Source organism: Cervus elaphus, chromosome 17 (assembly GCF_910594005.1).
Source record: "Cervus elaphus chromosome 17, mCerEla1.1, whole genome shotgun sequence".
Taxonomy (NCBI): domain Eukaryota; kingdom Metazoa; phylum Chordata; class Mammalia; order Artiodactyla; family Cervidae; genus Cervus; species Cervus elaphus.
Window position 1 is genome coordinate 18203437 of NC_057831.1, and position 21762 is coordinate 18225198.

General features: G+C 37.1%; 1 protein-coding gene across 23 annotated transcripts in view; it reads left to right on the forward strand.

Moving 5' to 3' along the window:
• The window catches only part of COL25A1 (collagen type XXV alpha 1 chain), a 501341-nt gene that overhangs the window by 311840 nt on the left and 167739 nt on the right, over window positions 1–21762 (forward strand). For all 23 annotated transcript variants that reach the window (XM_043871317.1, XM_043871320.1, XM_043871305.1 and 20 more), the window contains exons 6-7: window positions 16090–16116; window positions 16262–16288. In XM_043871317.1, coding sequence (XP_043727252.1) covers window positions 16090–16116; window positions 16262–16288 — 54 coding nt within the window. The remainder of the gene's footprint in view (window positions 1–16089; window positions 16117–16261; window positions 16289–21762) is intronic.

Here is a 21762-nt window from a genome sequence, read left to right on the forward strand (position 1 = left end):
ATCAAAACAGAAAATTAATAAGGAAACACAGTATTAAATGATACATTAGATGAGGTGGATCTCATTGATATCTTCAGGACATTCCATCCAAATGCAGAAGAATACATCTTCTTCTCAAGTGCACATGGAACATTTTCCAAGATAGACCACATCTTAGGTCACAAATCAAATCTCAGTAAATTTAAGAAAATTGAAATCGTATCAAGCATCTTCTCCAACCACAACGCTATGAGACTAGATATCAATTACAAGGAAAATAAACTGTAAGAAACACAAACACATGGAGATTAAACAACACATTTCTAAGTAACCAACAGGTTGCTGAAGAAATCAAAAGGGAAATAAAAAAATTTCTAGAAACAAATGGCAATGAAAACACAGCTCCAAACCTATGGGATGCAACAAAAGCAGTTCTAAGAGGTAAGTTTACAGCAATACAATCCTACCTCAAGAAACAAGAAAAACATAGAATAGACAGCCTAACTTTATACCTAAAACAACTGGAAAAAGAACAACAACAACAAAAACCCTAAAATTCGTAGAAGGAAAGAAATCATAAAGATCCAAGCAGAAATAAATGAAAAAGAAATGAAAGAAACAATTCTAAAGATTAATAAGACTAAAAGCTGGTTCTTTGAGAAGATAAACAAAATTGACAAACCTTTAGCCAAAATCATCAAGAAAAAGAGAGAGAAGAATCAGATGAACAAAATTAGAAATGAAAAAGGAGAGGCTACAACAGACAATGCTGAAATAGAAAGGATTATAAGAAACTATTATGAACAACTATATGGCAATAAAATGGATAAAGAAAGAAATGGACAGATTCTTAGAAAAGTTCAATCTTCCAATACTGAACCAGGAAGAAATAGAAATTATGAACAACCCAATTACAAGCACTGAAATTGAAGCTGGGGTAAAAAAATCTCCCACCACCAAAAAAAAAAAAAAGGCCCAGGACCAGATAGCTTCATGGGAGAATTCTGTCAACCATTTAGAGAAGAGCTAATGCCTATCCTTCTAAAACTCTTTCAAAAAATTGCAGAGGAAGAAACACTTCCAAACTCACTCTACAAGGCCACCTGATACCAAAACCAGACAAAGACAACACACAAAAAGAAAACTACAGACCAATATCACTGATGAACATAGATGCAAAAATCCTCAGAAAAAATTTAGCAAACAGAATTCAGCAATATGTCAAAAAGCTCATACACCATGATCAAGTTGGGTTTATTCCAGGAATGCAAGAATTCTTCAATATATGCAAATAAATCAATGTGATATACCATATTAACAAATTGAAAGATAAAAATCACGATAATCTCAATAGATGCAGAAAAAGTCTTTGACAAAATTCAGCACCCATTTATGATTAAAACTCTTCAAAAAATGAACATAGAAAGAACCTACCTCAATATAGTAAAGGCCATATGAGATAAGCCTACAGCAAACATTATTCTCAATACTGAAAACCTGAAAACATTGCCCCTAAGATCAGGAACAAGACAAGGGTGTCCACTTTCACCACTATTATTCAACATAGTCCTGGAAGCCCTAGCTAAAGCAATCAGAAAAGAAAGAGAAATAAAAGGAATCCAGATCAGAAAAGAAAAAGTAAAGCTCTCACTGTTTGCAGATGACATGATACTGTACATAGAAAACTCTAAAGATAGTATCAGAAAATTACTAGAGCTAATCAGTGAACTTAGCAAAATTGCCAAATACAAAATCAATACACAGAAATCACTTGCATTTCTATATATTAACAAAGAATAATCAGAAAGAGAAATTAAGGAACCAATCCCATTCACCATTGCAACAAAAAAAAATTAAATAGGAATAAAATTACCTAAAGAGACAAAAGAACTGTACACAGAAAATTATAAGACACTAATGAAAAAAATCAAAGATGACATAAACAGATGGAGAGATATTCTATGTTCCTGGGTAGGAAGAATCAATATTGTGAAAATGACTGTACTACCAAATGCAATCTACAGATTCAATGTGACCCCTATCAAATTACCAATGGCATTTTTCACAGAACTAGAACAAAAATTTCACAATTCATATGAAACACAAAAGACCCCAAATAGCCAAAACAATCCTGAGAAAGAAGAATGGAGCTGGAGGAATCAACCTTCCTGACTTCAGACTATACTACAAAGCTATAATCATCAGGACAGTATGGTCCTGGCACAAAAACAGAAATATAGACCAAGGAACAAGATAGCCCAGAATAAACCCATGTGCCTATGGGTACCTTATTTTTGACAAAGGAGGCAAGAGTATTCAATGGGGCAAAGACAGTCTCTTCAATAAATGGTGCTGGGAAAACTGAACAGCTACATGTAAAAGAATGAAATTAGAAGACTTCCTAACACCACACACAAAGATACACTCAAAATGGATTAAAGACCTAAACAGACCAGAAACTGTAAAACTCTTAGAGGAAAACATAAGCAGAACACTCGTTGACAGAAATCAAAGCAAGATCATCTATGACACACTTCCTAGAGTAACAGAAATAAAAACAAAAGTAAACAAGTGGGACCTGATTAAACTTAAAAGCTTTTGCACAGCAAAGGAAACTATAAGCAAGGTGAAAAGAAAACCTTCAGAATGGGAGAAAACAATAGCAAATGAAACAACTGACAAAGGATTAATTTCCAAAATATACAAGCAGCTCATACAACTCAGTGCCAGAAAAACAAACAACCCAATCAAAAAGTGGGGAAAAGACTTAAACAGATATTTCTCTAAAGAAGACATACAGATGGCTAACAAACACATGAGAAGATGCTCAACATCACTAGTTATTAGAGAAATGCAAATCAAAACTACAGTGAGGTATCACCTCAAACCAGTCAGAATGGCCATCATCAAAAAGTTTACAAACAGTAAATGCTGGAGAGGGTGTGGAGAAAAGCAAACACTCTTGCACTGTTGGTGGAAGTGTAAATTGATACAGCCACTATGGAAGACAGTATGGAGATTCCTTAAAAAAAAACTAGGAATAAAACCACTATATGACCTAGCAATCCCACTCCTAGGCATATACCCTGAGGAAACCAAAACTGAAAAAGACACATGTATCCCATTGTTCATTGCAGCACTATTTACAATAGCTAGAACATGGAAGCAACCTAGATGTTCATCGACAGATGAATGGATAAAGAAGTTGTGGTACATATACACAATGGAATATTACTCAGCCATAAAAGGAACACATTTGAGTCAGTTCTGATGAGGTGGATGAACCTAGAACCTATTATACAGAGTGAAGTGAGTCAGAAAGAGAAACATAAACATCATATTCTAACACATATGTGCAGAATTTAGAAAAATGGTACTGAAGAATTTATTTACAGGCAGCAATGGAGAAACAGACATAGAGAATAGACTTATGGACATGGGGAGAGGGGAGGGGAGGGTGAGATGTATGGAAAGAGTAACATGGAAACTCACATTACCATGTGTAAAATAGACAGCCAATGGGAATTTGCTGTGTGGCTCAGGAAACTCAAACAGAGGCTCTGTATCAACCTAGAGGGGTGGGATGGGGAGGGAAGTGGGAGGGAGGTTCAAGAGGGAGGGGATATATGTATACCTTTGGTGATTAATGTTGAGGTTTGACAGGAAACAAAAAAAAATCTGTAAAGCAATTATCCTTCAATAAAAAAAGAAATTTAAAAAAAGAATTATCCAAGGCTAATCTTGTTTCATGAATCTCTCCCTCTCATTTATTTTTTGTTTTCTGATGGTGTATTTAAAACTAAAACCTGGATATCATATCACTACATGTATAAATGCTGAAATATTAATCTCTAATTGATAACCTTTCTGTAACATAACCATCATTTCATTATTGACTCTAATAAACATAATAATTATTTAAATGTCATCATACCCAGTTCATATTCAAACTACCTCAGTTGTCTCAAAAACATCCCTTTATAGATGGTTTGAATGAAGATCCAAAACCCACACTTGGAATTTAATTGCTATAGCTCTTCAATCTCTTTTATTCTACAGTCGCCTTCCTTCTCATTTTATTTGTTCACGTCATCAATTTTTCCAGGACGTTTGTCCTATACATAGAATGCCCCACATTCTGGATTGATCTGACTTTCTTATGGTGCTATTTAACTTATTCTCTTACCTTCTGTATTTCTTTTAAATATCTTCTGTAAGTTCTATTTAGAGGGTTGATTAGGTTCTGGTTTGATTTTCAGGAAGAACCTCTTATAAAGGCATAATATACTTCTTACTTCATCATGTCAAGAGGCATAAAATGTTTGGTTGATTGACAGGCCAGTGGTATTGGCCTGCTTTCCACAACCTGTCACCTAATAGCTTTTGCATCCTTGGAGGCTCATTGCCTGTAACAACTTTTTCATTGTGGATTGCAAATGAGCCCTGGATGTTTTTTGAGCTGAGAAATGATATGTTCAGAAATGTGCCTTAGAAAACAGAGCCTGACAAAAGAATGTAGGGTGAAGTAGAATAAAGGAAGTATAAAGATGCTTACAGACTAAATTCTTGTTTTCATGGAACAAGGAAATGGAAAGCTAGACTCAAAGGATTTGGGGGAGAATGAATATAGAACTTGTCAATAGAGTCCATTTACTGAATCAGACATAACACTTGAGTTTTTAGGCTTGCAGAGTAGCAATGTGTTCAACAAAAACAGGTAAGTCAGAAGTCATGACTGGCTTGCAGTGGAAACTGAGAAGTTTGGTTTGGGAATGTTGAGCTGATGATGGCATATCTTGGCTTAGACATCTGGTGAGCAGTTGCGAATGCAGGATTGCAGCTTGGAAAAGAATTTAGGACATAAGTCAGGTAATACTTAAAGCCAAACAGTATATTTGATAGCTGATGAAGGAAGTAAAATGAAAAGACAAAAGGTTTAGATACAAATGTGGGCAATCTTGACATTTATGAGCTTTGTCAACCCTCCTTCTCAAAGCTCTGGTTTATTTAGTTTTGGTTTAGCCCAGGGTAACTCATTTCCAGGCCTCTGATGACTGGCTCAGCAGTTTCCCTTCCCATAGCTCAGCTTTCTTCTTTCTGATGGAAAGAAATGCCCTCAAGGCCAATATGTATTTCAACTCATGTTACTTTATTTTTCCCAAGGCCAGAAGGTAAAAATATGACTTCTACTCTGCGACCTCCTTTCTCTTCCCTCAAATTCAATTTCCTTTCTTTCTATGACCAGTCTATTATTTAGGGAAGTTTGATGGAGATGGTATGAAGTTAGGACCGTAGAATGGTGAAATAGAGGGCAAAGGCAACTTTTCTTCGCTTTGACTTTAGGAGAGGGGGGCAGAAATGTGTTTGAAGACCAAGGAGAAGAATCCAAGGGAACTGTAATGGGTTTTTACATTTTATTTTTTTATTTTTATTTTTTATTGAAGTATAGTTGAGTTACAATGTTGTATTAATTTCAGCTATACAGTAAAGTGATTCAGTTATACATATACACATATGTATACACACACACAATTGTTTTTAAATATTCTTCTCCATTATGGTTTTTCATAGGATACTGACATAGTTCTCTGGGCTGTACAGTAGGACCTTGTTGTTTGTCCGTTCTGTGTGTAATAGCTTGCATCTCTAACCCCAGCCTCCCACTTATCCCTCAGTCCTCCCCCCTTTGAAGCCACCAACCTGTGCTTTGTATCTGTGATTGTTTGTTTCATAGATAAGTTCACTTGGGTCATATTTTATATTCTACATATAAGTGATATAATGTGGTATTTGTCTTTCTGACTTACTTCACTCAGTATGACAATCTCTGGTTGCATTCATTTGGCTGCAAATGGCATTAATTTGTTCTTTTTTATAGCTGAGTAGTATTCCATTGTATATATGTAACATCTTCTTTATCCATTCCTCTGTTGATGAACATCTTGGTTGTTCCCAGGCCTTGGCGATTGTGAATAGTGCTGCAATGAAGATAGGAGTGCATGTATCTTTTTCAATTATGATTTTGTCCAAGTATATGCTCAGTAGTGGGATTGCTGGATCATATGGTAATTCTGTTTCTAGTTTTCTGAGGAACCTCCATACTGTTCTCCATAGTGACTGCACCAAGTTAGATTCACACCGACAGTATAGGAAGGTTCCCTTTTCTCCACATCCTCTCTGGCACTTGTTATTTGTAGTTTTTAATGATGGCCATTTTGACCAGTGTGAGGTGGTACCTTACTGTAGTTTTGATTTGCATTTCTCCAATAATTAGTGACGTTGAGCATCTTTTCATGTGCCTATTGGCAATTTGTATTTATTCTTTGGGGAAATGCCTCTTTAGGACTTATACCCATTTTTCAATTGGGTTGTTTGCTTTTTTGTTGTTGAGTTGTATGAACTGTTTGTATATTTTGGAAATTAATGGTAATGGTTGACAAGACAAGTGAGAGCAACAGTGAAGAGCAGCATGAGGGCAGAGGGAATAAATACAGTATTACCCTCACACCCAGGAGAGAGGAGGTGAAGATACAGGGAAATATGGAGACGGAGAGCATGGTGGTTGCAGAAGTTTCCATTAAATGTTTTTGCTCTATTTAGTCATCAGCTGAGAATGAGGGAGATTGGGCTTCTGATTTATATAGGAAGCTCAGGAATCATAGAGGAACCACATTCAGGCTCTCCCAGCCTCATCTGACAGTTCTTTTTTCCATCCCATCTCTGAATCTCCTTAGACTCAAAGGGAACATGATACTCCCATCCCTGGGTTCTGTTTAGGTGCCCTTCACAAAATCGATATTGCTCTATGAGATACTACAAGTGAAGCCAAGAATCAAAGTGACCTTCAAACCAGTATTTCTTAAATAGCCTCGGCAAAATGATTTGGAGACAGTATATTAGGAACCATGCAAAAATAGATGATTGTAAATTAAACCCAAGGTTTAAAGCTGGATCTACTTCTGAGTACATTTTAGTTATATTGAGGACACTGAGAGTATTGTAGGTAGTTTACACCTTTAGCTGTAAAATCACAGGGGCTACTGTGGGCATTTAGAGAGCAAGTTGACACTTTCTTTCGACAAAAGGAATGTTTAGGATTCCAAGTCTTTCACCATGGAGTTCATCTTATTTGACCTCTTAAAAATGAGTTAAAAAAAAAAAAGCTAAGTTAAACAAAAAAAGTTTTGACAATCTCTTAGAATATTTGGATGTAAGGGATGATTCTAGAAAGAAGGGACCTCTTGGTTTTGATTGGCAGGAGCAGTAATTTGACTGTATTTAATTTGTATTGTGTTAGGAAAGAAAGCCAGAGTGAGCTTCCCTGGTTCCTGCTGTTTTATAAACCCTTAACTCCATTGAGCTACATCAACCTTGCTTTTGAGAGTCCTTTTTTTAATGTTTGGTTTTTCTAAATTTTCTTTTAGTGCTAGACCTCACTAATTGTTTCCTTATGGCAGCTACTCATGATTTAAAACTGATCATGGGTACATATAGTCCCTAATTCAAGGCTCAAGCTGACATCACAAAAGAACTTACAGTTACGATCTTACTACAGAAAAGGCCCAGAAAATAAGAGCTGTTAAAGATTAGTTTCTTAATAAGGGGAGCTGGTTTTGGTATTTTAAATTTCTGTATATACTGATCCCATTTTTCTGCTTCATCTCTTTTAATCTTCAATGCAAAATGAAAGGTGTAAAGTCTGAAGCTATAAATCTGTTTATAGCTATAACTCCCTTCCCCGGCTTAGCAGAGTTCGACACTATAATAAACACAGTTCTTCTGCAGAAACATTGAATCTGCTTCTTGGATAATTCTTTTGTATGTTGTTTCTTTGAACACAGAGAGTTTTGAGGCATTCTTATCTTTCTGTGTGTTCAATTCACAAGAGTTGATTGAGCACCTACTGTATACTAGGATGACTAGGTAGTTCTAGGGCCTAAAGTTTGATCTTATTTAGTCATTAAAGTAATGTGGTTAAAATGACAATTAAGTGTTTTGTTTTGCATTTGGTGATAATTCCTGAACATTGAAGTAAACTATATTAAACCTGCATATTCTTCAAATGTTTTCAACCTTCTACCTAATACATTTCTCACTGCATTGCTTATTGGTTTTAGGAAATCAATATGTTTACTTTCTTCATCCTCAGGTCAAGTATCTGAAAAAGAAATTTACTTTTATGTTTAGAATGGTTAAAATGTTTTAAATGTTGAGTGTGTGAATCATAATTATTACCATTAGTAGATCAGGCATTCTACAAGTTCCTTCATGGACAATGTTTTATTTAAGCAAACAGTAAGCATTGCTTACCCCATTTTTCAGATGAAGAAACTGAGGCTCAAAGAGAGTATTTAATCTGCAAGTTCACACAGGTGATGACAACCAGGATTTGAGTCTGGATCTGTTTGACTCTAAACCTTGAGCTTTTAATCACAAAGATAATTTATTTTATGTATTTTATTTAAAAATAATTCCCCCAAATTATACTTATTTTCTTTTTCTTTTTTACTTTTTTCTGAAACATTTAAAAAGAAATTATACATAAGCACACATACAACCATACACTGATCTATACTTTTACATAGGAGCTCATACATTTTCACATCAGGTTTTCCACAAAAAGGTTTATATTTGCACATTATTAGCTGAAGTTATTTGCAAAGTTGGAATTCTGTGAAACAACAACAAAAAAAAATTGGTGATTTGCTAAAGAAATATTCCTAAAAATATATTATGGTGGTAAAGCAGATGATATATACATATTAGTTCAAGGTTGAGGTATATCCTTGGAAGAACTCATGTTCACATTTTAGTTAGAGGTAAACCTATGTGAAGTGTACTTTATTCATAAGCAAGGTAGATTTATCCACATGCAAATAGCTAGGGTCCCTATTTTTCAAGTAAATGGTAGATTTTATCATTGTTAATGATATTTGCAGTATGATTTTGTATAGTTTCAGATGCATGCTGAGAACCATGGTCCCAAATTCAGTTTGTTCATGCCTATATGGATTTGAGTATCTTATCTCATTGGTACAATGGACCAAGTGAATGATATAGTCAGGGAGAAGATGGAAATCTTGCAATGAATAGAAATGAGGCTTCCTTCCTACTTGAACAAGAGAACACCAGATACTTCATGTTTCCTTCATCCCTGAGAGACTGTAGATATTGATAAAGAAATGTTTTCAAGGGTGCCTGAGCACACAGACATCAACCAAACCACTGAGGTTGTGTTGTGCTTGTAGAGAATGGCCGTGCAGCCGACTCTGTCTTCTTTATCCTTAAAAGACTACAGAAATGATGGCTTTTAAAATATAGTAATTCCATGTTCAGTTTACGGGAAATATACTTTTTAAGTTAACCTAGAAGAAGGATGGTTTTGGTATGGTGGCAGCACAGTATGACTACCATATATCGTCTATGTTCTTTTTACCCAGTGGTATGGTAGAGGACTCTCTCTCTCTCAGCTCTTTTTGATTAGGTCAGCCAAATCTGCCAACACTCTCTTTGGATTTGAAATACATCCCTAAAACCAGATTTTACACTTTATATAGTTCACTTGACTCTGGAGCTCCTGTGTTTATCAGGGTTGAACCAGCTTGAAAAGTGAAAGTTTTAGCTGCTCAGTCATGTCCAGCTCTTTACAACCGCTTGGACTGTAGCCCACCAGGCTTCTCTGTCTTTGGAATTCTCCAGGCAAGAATACTGGAGTGGGTAGCCTTTCGTTCTCCAGGGGATCTTCCCAATCCAAGGATCGAACCTAGGTCTCCCACGTTGCAGGCAAATTTTTTACCATCTGAGCCACCAGGGAAGCCCTAAACCAGCTTAGGTCAGTGCTTTTCTTCAAATGCGCTAAATTTCAAACTTCAAATGAGTAGGACTTCTTCAACCATGATGATCTGTCAGTGGCCCCCAAGTCCAAAGAGTTAACTGGGCTTGTTAATTCTACCTCAGAAATGTCTCCTAAATCTAGAACTTACCCTGTGTCCTCATTGTCATGATTTTAATTCAGATCTTTGCCATGTCTCTCTTGGACCAAGGCAACAACTTCCTAAGAAGAAAAACATTCCATGCTCTCATCAAAGTTCCATGAAGCACACTTGATCTTGCCATTCTCTTGTTAAATTGATGACCGAATCAACCCAGGGACCTGGGTATTGTTAACCAGTTTTCCCAAATCTCTTTCCTGCTATTCCCTATCTCTACTCCCCACACCACATATGTACTTACCACTCTGAACTCCTCGTCTTTCTCTGATGGTCAGATAGCCTGTCACACAGCTGCATGTTCATCCCTTCTGCCTGAACAGCCCCACTCCCCCCACCCCACCCCCCAGGCTCCCTTATCCCAACCAACTTTCCAGAGCCAGTTCCAATATCATCTTTTAAATTCCAGCTCTCCTACCTTCATTCCTTTCTGTACTCTGACAACACAGCATCTATTTCACTAGTTATAATTATATTTACAAGTCTAGACTCAGAGCACATTGCCTGACTGATGAAAAAGTGAAAATGAAAGGTGAAAGTGTTAGTCACTCAGCCAAGTCGGACTCTTTATGACCCCCTGCTGTAGCCCCGTTAGGCTCCTTTGTCCATGGAATTCTCCAAGCAAGAATGCTGGAATGGGTAGTCATGTCCTCCTCCAGGGGATCTTCCCAACCCAGGGATTGAACCCAGGTCTCCTGCATTGCGGGCAGATTCTTTACCATCTGAGCCACTACAGTTGGCCATAAATGCTTAGAAAATGAAATTGTTTGTCCTCCCAATTCTACAGTAATGCAAAGATTCATCAGAAAAAGGATTGTTTTATATCAAAAATACAAATGATTTACACTTTTCTGTGATTCTTATTCCATCATTCTTATTTCAGCAGTTCTGGCTGCCAAGAATTTCCAGGGTTTGCTCCTTTTCCATTTTTATACCTCTAGCAGAATTTATTTATTTATTTTTTTCATGACTGCCGTCTCATAAAAATCATCCCCTCTTTAGCTATTGTCAGTTCAAAGTAGACAAAATTTACAGTTCTTGTGAGTGAAAAGCCTTTATTAGGCCATTCAACCCCTGTGAATATGTCTGTCTTTTCCAGATATATTTGGATTACTTTTATTTAGATTGAAATTCATATTTTCCTGAATTTCATTTATTGTGCCTCTTATTCTTGTGCTTTTAGTTTGGTTTTATCATTTAATTGAAGTAGATAATAGACTGTGATAGAAGAGCTGAAATCTTAGTTGTTTGGATAGAAATAGAATTTAAGAGACTAAAATTATTATAGGCCCACATTAAAGTCTTGTTACAAATAGGTTTGTGGCTCTAAGTTCTGTATTTGAAGTCATTTGAATAGGAACTAATTTGAAGTTTGCCACTGAAATTTATAAATATTTGGTGGTAAGTTAAGAACACTAACAATGCTCTAAAAGAAATGTACCAGCTATTAGTTAACAACACTAATAATAAAGATTTTGTTAACTCCTTCAAATTTATGTAATTAGAGCTAATTACATAAAACTACTTATAAAGATTATTTCAAATATTTTATTTATTTATTAAAGTAAACATTATTAAAAATCTGACTTCAACATACTAGACAAGATCAGGACAGGAATCCTAAAAAAAGCCTCATATAAAGCTGTGACTCTATTCACCTATTTGTGATGAGTAATTTTACCATATTTCCTTCCCATTGACCTCAACCTTGTTTTAGCAACAAGCTTTTACCTTCAAGTAGTTACCACCAGCCATTGATACTGATACCTGGACAACATATTCATCCACTAAATATTAGATTGTTCGCTCAGTGTAGGTGGGAGCAGCAAAAAGCCATTATAAAATACTCTGATTCAAATAATTCATTAATTTGTATCGCTGCCTATCCTTTAGTTTACACCAGAGGATTTTGTTTTGTTTTACTCTAAAGACAAAAAACAAAACAAAACACAAAACTTAAATCATGACCCAGCTTTAATTTTAAAAGTTAATAATTAGAGTAACCATTCTTTCAATTCTAATGTTTTAATTTAAAAGGATCATGGCTTCCAAATTTTGAAATACTACCTATGTTGCTAAGGTAGCTCATGTTTTTCTGCATATTTAACTCATATTTGCAGTGTAAAGGATCCAGTTTAGAAAGAAGGGTGGGATTTCATTCAGAGCAGAAGAAAACACCTGCGTTAATCCCAGGAGCACAAATGGGGTCTGGAGTGTCCAGAGCAGCCACCGCAGCTGTGGATGGAGGCTGACCTCTGCTTCAGCTCTGTCTTGAGCTGGCAGGTGCCAGGACGCCATTCTGTCTGCTCAGAAACACTCCCTTTTGAAGCAGCAGTATTTATTGCTCAATTGTGAATGCAAATTTTCATGTGTTCATGAATTAAGCATCCCTGCTCACAGCAAGTTGTCTAAAGGACTCTAGTGGACACATGTGGCTTTGGCATTAGTAATTGGACTTTGGGGAAAAGAGTCATCTCTGTTGCCCACTGTAAAATAATTTCATAAAAGCTTTGACCTCAGACCTGCCATATCAGCTAACAAAGTGAATTTGGGGGGCAGAAACAATGAGAGGCTTGACCTCTGAAATCTTGCATGTGGAAGAAAACTAAATTTTAAAGAGAATCTTTTGGTGGCAGTGGGAGGGAGAGACTGAGACGAGTTCGCAGTGATTATAAGTGACCTTACAGTAGCTGGCTGTTTTAGGGGTCGTTTTTCTTAATACCAGTATATAGAGAAGTGTTTGACTTTGGCAATAGGCTATTTAGCTTTTCCAGAAGAGTCTGTTTAGCTTTTCTAAATCAGCGTGTCCCACCATCTCCTCCACCAGTGTTTAGAACATCGCCAAACTCTTTTTAGGCATTCACTGAATGTATATAAAAATCAATTAGTTAAACAACATGCTACTTAATCAAATCAAGACCAGAAATTCCATTGTAATTCTAAAACTTGATGCTAGGTATCCTCTCATTCTTTTCTTTGGGTTTCTTCTGCTCCACCAAAAACAAAATCCTACTTTTAGAGCATTAGTGAGCATTCTGTGTGTGTCAAGAATGACCAATACATTTCTTAAACTTAATTTTAAAAGATACCAGACAAACTGTTCTCATTACATGCTACCTGATTCACTGAAAATATTAAGAAAAATGTTAAGAAACAGTTTTCTTAGGTTCCCATTTTAATGGCAAAATTATCAGGGCATAAGAAAGAAAAGGGTTTGTCTAGCTTGCTTCCATTATCTTAGCCCATCTCACTCTCCCAGATGCTCTAAAATTCCTCTTTTCCACATTTTGAACTTGAGATCTTGAGGCTGCTGTCCTTGACACTATGAAAGGCAATTGGGAGGCATTCAAGAGAGCATCTAGTGAAAGCAGGCACCCATTAGGTTTTCTGACAATCAAGTTCTAGAGCTGCATCCCAACACTTAGCACCCTAATCCACTGCTTTTAAAGTCACACAAGACTAGCTTACAGTCCTGGCCACCTCACTTACAAGAGACCTAACCATGATAATCTTCAAGTTTTATTTCTGGAATCTGTAACAGGGATATCATGATACTTTCCTCATTAGATTGGGAGAAGAGTAAATGTATTAACATGTGGAAGTCCTTTGTTGATGGCAAAATGTACAAAATAGAAGACATGATGTTCTTGTTAATGTCATGCTAACCTTACAGCTGTTACCAGAAGTGCTGCAGAGTGGGAATTTGGCACAGTTCAGTTCAGTTCAGTCGCTCAGTTGTGTCCGACTCTTGGCGACCCCATGAACCGCAGCACACCAGGCCTCCCTGTCCATCACCAACTCCCGGAGTCCACCCAAATCCATGTCCATTGAGTCTGTAATGCCATCCAACCATCTCATCCTCTGTCGTCACCTTCTCTTCCTGCCCTCAATCTTTCCCAGCACCAGGGTCTTTTCCAATGAGTCAGCTCTTCGCATCAGGTGGCCAAAGTATTGGAGTTTCAGCTTCAGCATCAGTCCTTCCAATGAACACCCAGGACTGATCTCCTTTAGGATGGACTGGTTGGATCTCCTTGCAGTCCAAGGGACTCTCAAGAGTCTTCTCCAACACCACAGCTCCTCTGTAACTCATGTTTAGCAGTATATCTTTTGGTAGGTAGAGCATTCTTACATTCCCACCTGAAATGAGACAGCGGTCTCCTTGGGACCTTGGGAGGGACACTTTGCTAGGACTTTGGCTTTACCCCCGTCTTCACTTGTGTTTGTCTCCCAGCCCCGCTAAAGAGGACGGTAAGAGATTGAAGGTAGCTGAAATGCTCCACCTCCTCTGGTAGGCTGAGTCCTGAGACATGACTTCATCTTTGTTGTTTTTGTTCAGTCGCTCAGTCCTGTTCGATGCTTTGCGACCCCATGGACTGCAGCACACCAGGCTTCCCTGGCCTCCACTGTCTCCTAAAGCTTGCTCAGACTTCATGTCCATTGAGTCGGTGATGCTATCCAACCGTCTAATCCTTTGTCGTCCCCTTCTCCTCCTGTCCTAAATCTTTCCCAGCATCAGGGTCTTTTCCAATGATCGGCTCTCTGCATCTTTAGCTCTTACAAACTTTGAGAGCTAGGAAAAAAAAAAATCGATGCCTCTAGAATTCATGTTTCCTGCTAGTATTTTTGTTCAAAGGTAAAAAAAAATCTCAGTGTGGCTGAAGAATAGACAACTGTCCAACAAAATAAAAATCCCCAGAAGACCCACCCATCATCTGATTTATGACAAAGATAACACTGTACTTTGATGGGGAAAGGAGGCATTTTCAGTGAATGTTTTTTGGTTAATTTGATAGCAGTATGGGGGAGAAAAGCATCTTGACTTTGACCTCACATCATATAAATGACCTTGGAAGAGGCAAAAATTTCTTAAGTGAAACACTAAAAGAGATAACTGTAAACAGAAAAAATGTTAAATTGAGTTTAAGAACTTCTATTCATCAAAAACACCTTTAAGAGAATGTAAACTCAATATGCAGTATGGGAGAATATATATTTGTAATAAATATATTCTTTTCTGACAAAAGACTCATATTCAGATATGTAAAGAGCTCTTATCTATCTAATCTATCCAATGTATAATATATGATGAACTCTAGCAAGTAATAGGACAACTCAATAGAAATTGATATGAACAAATACTGTATGGAAGAAGATAGAAAGATACTAAATGGCCAATACATTTATTAAAAAGAGTTAACTTAATCACTGGATAAATACAAAAATTAAAACACTATGTGAAACTACTACACCTCCCACCAGAATGTCTAAAATGAAAAAGATGAAAAATAACAAGTATGGTGATGATATAGGGGAACTGAAAATTCTCATATATTGCTGATGGAAGTATAATTGTTAGAGCCATATTGAAAAACTATTTAACAGTATCTACTAACTAATAACCTGAACATATGTATTCTCTGTAATGTAAAAATTCCACTTCTAGATATACACCCAATAGAAATGCATACAGTTTTTCAGCAGAAGGCATACACTAGGATGTTTATAGCAGCATATTTGTAATAACCAAGACCTAAAAACTTCTGGAAACAAATGGATATCAATAGTAGGAGAAATAAATAAAAAATGGTTTATTCACACAGAGTGATATTATAAAGTAGTGAGGATGATCTACAACTACACACAAAATTTTGCATGAATTTCACACATGCTAAGCAAAAGAGGCTAAAACACTGAATGGATGATTCCATTTATATGAATACACTTATATAGAGTACAAAAGCAGGCAAACTGTTCTATCAAAGGTCAGAATAGTGATTACTATTGGTGGTGAGAAGTAACAAGGGAACATCTCAACGGAGCTTTGGGGTTTCTTTAGCTACATTCTATGTGCATTAGATATGTTTACCCTGTGAAAATTTATTCAGCATTTTATATACTTAGGGCATGTATGCTTTCCTGTTTATATATATAATACCATTTTTGCATTCTAATCATATTATAATTATAGTTTTAGAACCTAAAATTCCTTGAGAGACCTCATTGGCAGGTACAAATCTGTGTCCTTTGCATGAATCTTGTGACTAACCCTAGGTGATCTATTCAAGCTATATTTTAAAATTTATTTAAAATTTTTTTTCTCTTTGTTTTTCCCTTTTTTCAGGGCCCTCCTGGTCTAAAAGGTGATAAGGTAAGAAAATATATAGCAGGAACAAATTTAGTGGAAATCCATACTGGCCTGACTTATACTATGTTACATTTAGATCTTTTTAACTAGCATCATCTACAGACTTTATTCTAAAAACTATCTATCTTCTCATTTTCCTACTCTACAGGGAGAACAGGGCGATCAGGGACCTCGGGTAAGTTGTTCTCTTCCTTTCCTGGGCAGAAAATTAGCTCTTAGTTCCAAATTCATTGAATTAAAGTAGTCCTGGATCCAAAACTATGTTGTGTCATGTGGTTTAGTAATGGCTAACAAAAATACCATATTACTTATAACTGAAATAGCCTTAATTATAACTAATGTTTATATCTTGTTGCATTATCTTAACTTGATACCTGTAAATAGGACACTCTACAATAATGATCCCTTCTGATTAAGGGCCAGAATCACAACTAAAAGTCAACAACAACCACCGTTCCATTGGCTATTGGGTCCTTCAGATTAGTATGCATTGTTTTGTAACATAGAGGCCATGTGGATTCCTATTGAGTTTGCTTTTTTTGCAGTTAAACTTTATGTGCCATTGCATAAATATGATGTATTATAGATGAAAATATTAATGCATTTTATATATTTTGTTCATAAGTTTGAAAAATAGTTATTTGAATTTCTTATTCTTTATAGAATTTTAAACAGATAAAAGGTATAATATCATTTAGCATTCCAGGGAGGAGGGGCATTCTTTTATTCTTCTCAAATGTGGCTTTTTAACCCATCAGAACACAGTGGTGAATGCTTTGTTGTTACCTTGGTAGTGCCAAGTCCTCTGCCTCACATCTGCGCCTTATTACCCAAATGTTCAGACATACTGTTCCAATGATGTAGTGGCTCTATGCAGACATACCTCTCAATTTTCTCATGTCACTATGCACAAACGTGAGTATTTGGTTGAAGAGAGTCATTTTTTACAGAGGAAAAGAACTTTTAAAACTTTCAGGTTGAAAACAGGCACTGTGTAGGTTTTTTTGTAAAATTCACTCTGTGACATTAATTATGGAATTCACTTACATTGCAGCATCATGAAAGATGCAGTCAATGAAAACTTGAAAAGTTTGTAGTCTTACTCCTCCTGTTTAGTAACCTAGATGAAAATTATGGTATGATTTACTCTCCTTTCTATTCTTCTGCCATTTCTTCATGTAGAAATAATGACTATGCTTCAGAGCATTCTGTTTCTCATGGCAGTTTTTCTGTCTGATGTCCGGTTGAAAGTTCCTCTTAACGGTCAAGGATTAAACATCATGAGTGGCATGGATGTGAATGGAATAAAATTCTCATAACCTTCAATGATTACAATGTAACCACTTGCTCTGTATGTGGCAGTTATTTCTCGTGGCATGTCCCCATGCACTGAGTATCATTTCTTTCTACATGCAATATCAAAATCACTCAACTTGCCCTGTCCAGGTAGGAGAGAAATTGTTTCTATTCTAAGAAATCTTCTTTTGGCAAAGGACCTGAGAGGGTGGTTCACAGCTTAGCTGTCATCAGTGTGCACACAGTCATTTTCAAAAAGGTGTGTTGGCTTTCATCGTTCCAAAACGTGATGATTGATTATAAAGCGAGGCCAAATTTTCAGGGTGAAACCCGAAACCATGTGAAATTCACCTGGTTTCATGTTGCATTGCAAGCTAAGACTTGGACCAGCTTCCTTGCAAGTATGGCCAAAGTTCATGAACTACTTTGACGAACCCAGACTGCCTTTCATACAGATTTCAGCCAGTTTTCACACTGACTGGGGCCAAGTTTCACACAATTCGGGGGCCACTTAGCATTTTAGCTGAAAAGTGGCAAAAATTGATCCCATTTTCATCTGGATTTTGCTTTGGGTTGAAACAATTTCAATTGAATTCATAATGCAAGATGAATCTTTATGGATAAAAATTTAAATGTCCTGGGAAGTATATGGGAATGTGCACATGAGAACGTATGGAATTGCCTGGCTTTTCTCAGATTCCTAATTTAGAAACAAGGCAGGACCCATTCAGCAATCTTAGATTTATAATATAAGTAATGCCAGCTACTTATGAGAAAATTCACATATCAATATGGCAAAATGAAGATTTTACATTTCCAGAAAAATCAAAAGTTAGTTAGAACTGGAAATGTCTTTAATTTTAATGAAAACCAACATTTCCCACATTCTCTATGAGCACACACTATTCCAGCTGATGCTGACAGAGGCTCTCTTTTTAAAAATGTGATCTTTGTATTTAAATACCCCTTCCTCCAGTACTCTTGCCTGGAAAATCCCATGGACGGAGGAGCCTGGTAGGCTGTAGTCCATGGGGTCGCGAAGAGTCGGACATGACTGAGCAACTTCACTTTCACTTTTCACTTTTATGCATTGGAAAAGGAAATGGCAACCCACTCCAGTGTTCTTGCCTGGAGAATCCCAGGGATGGGGTCGCGCAGAGTCGGACACGGCTGAAGTGACTTAGCAGTAGCAGTCCACTTTCATCCTATCATAGAATTTTGAATTTTGAACAAATGTCATTCCAAGTAATTTCTTTCTTTCCATAATTAACTATATGATCTTCCATTATTTTAATTCTTTGTTAACTGACTTTCCACTGGGATGTATGCTATTTTCCTGAAAGTAAAGTCCTCTTTTTATTTTCTTGACTCCCCAAATGCCAGACAGGAGTATAATAGGTCATAATATGTGAATCAAAGAAGGAAAAATTTGAAGATGAGATAGATATTAAGAAAGTAGAACTATCTTGAAATACTTGGACATATATTTATCAATATATATTGAGTGTCTACTACGATCAAGGTACCATACTTAACACTATAGAGACTGCAACTGTATCCACTTCTCTCTCTCTCTTCTAATATCAGCAAATTCAGCCTATTCTCATCTCAGCCTATTCTCAGTTCTTGATCACTACTCTAATATTCCAATTGATTTTGTTTCTACTCTTACCCTGCACAATGCATTTCCTAAATAGCAACCTGAACCATTTTATGCTTTAAATTAAGTTGTATTACTCCTTGTTTTAAACCTTAGAATGAAATCCAAACCACTTTGCTTGGCCTCCATGGACCTTCAAGATCTTGCCCTTCAGTTCACTTCAGTTCAGTCATTCAGTCATGTCCAACTCATTGTGACCCCATGGACTGCAGCACACCAGCCCTCCCTGTCCATCACCAACTCGTGGAAGTTTACTCAAACTCATGTCCATTGAGTCAGTGATGCCATCCAACCATCTCATCCTCTGTCGTCCCCTTTTCCTCCTGCCCTCAATCTTTCCCAGCATCAGGGTCTTTTCAAATGAGTCAACTCTTCGCATCAAGTGGCCAAAGTATTGGAGTTTCAGCTTCAACATCAGTCCTTCCAATGAACACCCAGGACTGATCTCCTTTAGGATGGACTGGTTGGATCTCATGCAGTCCAAGGGACTCTCAAGAGTCTTCTCCAACACCACAGTTCAAAAGCATCAATTCTTTGGTGCTCAGCTTTCTTTATAGTCTGACTCACATCCATACATGACTATTGGAAAAACCGTAGCTTTGACTAGACGGACCTTTGTTGATAAAGTAATATCTCTGCTTTTTAACATGTCTAGGTTGGTCATAACTTTTCTTCCAAGGAGCAAGCATCTTTTAATTTCATGGCTGCAGTAACCATCTGCAGTGATTTTGGAGCCCCAAAAAATAAAGTCTGTAACTGTTTCCACTGTCTCTCCATCTATTTCCCATGAGGTGATGGGACCAGATGCCATGATCTTTGTTTTCTGAATGCTGAGCTTTAAGCCAACTTTTTCACTCTCCTCTTTCACTTTCATCAAGAGGCTCTTTAGTTCTTCATCACTTTCTGCCATAAGTGTGGTGTCATCTGCATATCTGAGGTTATTGATATTTCTCCCAGCAATCTTGAGTCCAGTTTGTGCTTCTTCCAGTCCAGGATTTCTCACGATGTACTCTGCATATAAGTTAAATAAGCAGGGTGACAATATATAGCCTTGACATACTCCTTTTCCTATTTGGAACCAGTCTGTTGTTCCATGTCCAGTTCTAACAACTGCATCTTGACCTGCATACAGATTTCTCAGGAGGCAAGTCAGGTGGTCTGGTATTCCCATCTCTTTCAGAATTTTCCATAGTTCGTTGTGATCCACACAGTCAAAGGCTTTGGCATAGTCAATAAAGCAGTAGTAAATGTTTTTCTGGAACTCTGTTGCTTTTTCAATGATCCAACAGATGTTGGCAATTTGATCTCTGGTTCCTCTGCCTTTTCTAAAACCACCTTGAACATCTGGAGGTTCATGGTTCATGTACTGTTGAAGGCAGATGTGGAGAATTTTGAGCATTACTTAGCGTGTGAGATGAGTGTAATAGTGTGGTAGTTTGAGCATTCTTTGGCATTGCCTTTCTTTGGGATTGGAGTGAAAACTGTCCTTTTCCAGTCCTGTGGCCACTGCTGAGTTTTCCAAATTTGCTGGCATATTGAGTGTAGCACTTTCACAGCATCATCTTTTAGGATTTGAAATAGCTCAACTGGAATTCCATCACCTCCACTAGCTCTGTTTGTAGTGATGTTTCCTAAGGCCCACTTGACTTCACATTCCAGGATGTCTGGCTCTACGTGAGTGATCAAACCATTGTAATTATCTGGGTCGTGAAGATATTTTTTGTACAGTTCTTCTGTGTAGTCTTGCCACCTCTTCTTAATATCTTCTGCTTCTGTTAGGTCCATACAATTTCTGTCCTTTATTGAGCCCATCTTTGCATGAAATGTCCCCTTGGTATCTCTAATTTTCTTGAAGAGATCTCTAGTCTTTCCCATTCTGTTGTTTTCCTCTATTTCTTTGCACTGATCACTGAGGAATGCTTTCTTATCTCTCCTGCTGTTCTTTGGAACTCTGCATTCAAATGGATGCATTTGAATGGATGAAAAAAAGAGTTTCTTTTTCTCTTTTGTTTTTGCTTCTCTTCTATTCACAGCTATTTGTAAGCCCTCCTCAGACAGCCATTTTGCCTTTTTGCATTTCTTTTCCTTGGGGGTTGTCTTGATCCCTGCCTCCTGTACAATGTCACAAACCTCCATCCATAGTTCATCAGGCACTGTCTATCATATCTAGTCCCTTAAATCTGTTTCTCACTTCTGCTGTATAATCATAAGGGATTTGATTTAGGTCATACCTGAAAGATCTAGTGGTTTTCCCTACTTTCTTCAATTTAAGTCTGAATTTGGCAATAGGGATTTCATCATCTAAGCCACAGTCAGCTCCCAGTCTTGTTTTTGCTGACTGTGTGGAGCTTCTCCATCTTTGGTTGCAAAGCATATAATCAATCTGATTTTGGTATTAACCATATGGTGATGTCCATGTGTAGAGTCTTCTCTTGTGTTGTTGGAAGAGGGTGTTTGCTATGACCAGTGCATTCTCTTAGCAAAACTCTACTAGCCTTTGCCCTACTTCATTCTATGCTCCAAGGCCAAATTTGCCTGTTACTCCAGGTATTTCTTGACTTCCTACTTTTGCACTCCAGTCGCCTATAATGAAAAGGACATCTTTTTTGGTTTTTAGGTCTAGAAGGTCTTGTAGGTCTTCATAGAACCATTCAACTTCAGCTTCTTCAGCATTACTGGTTGGGGCATAGACT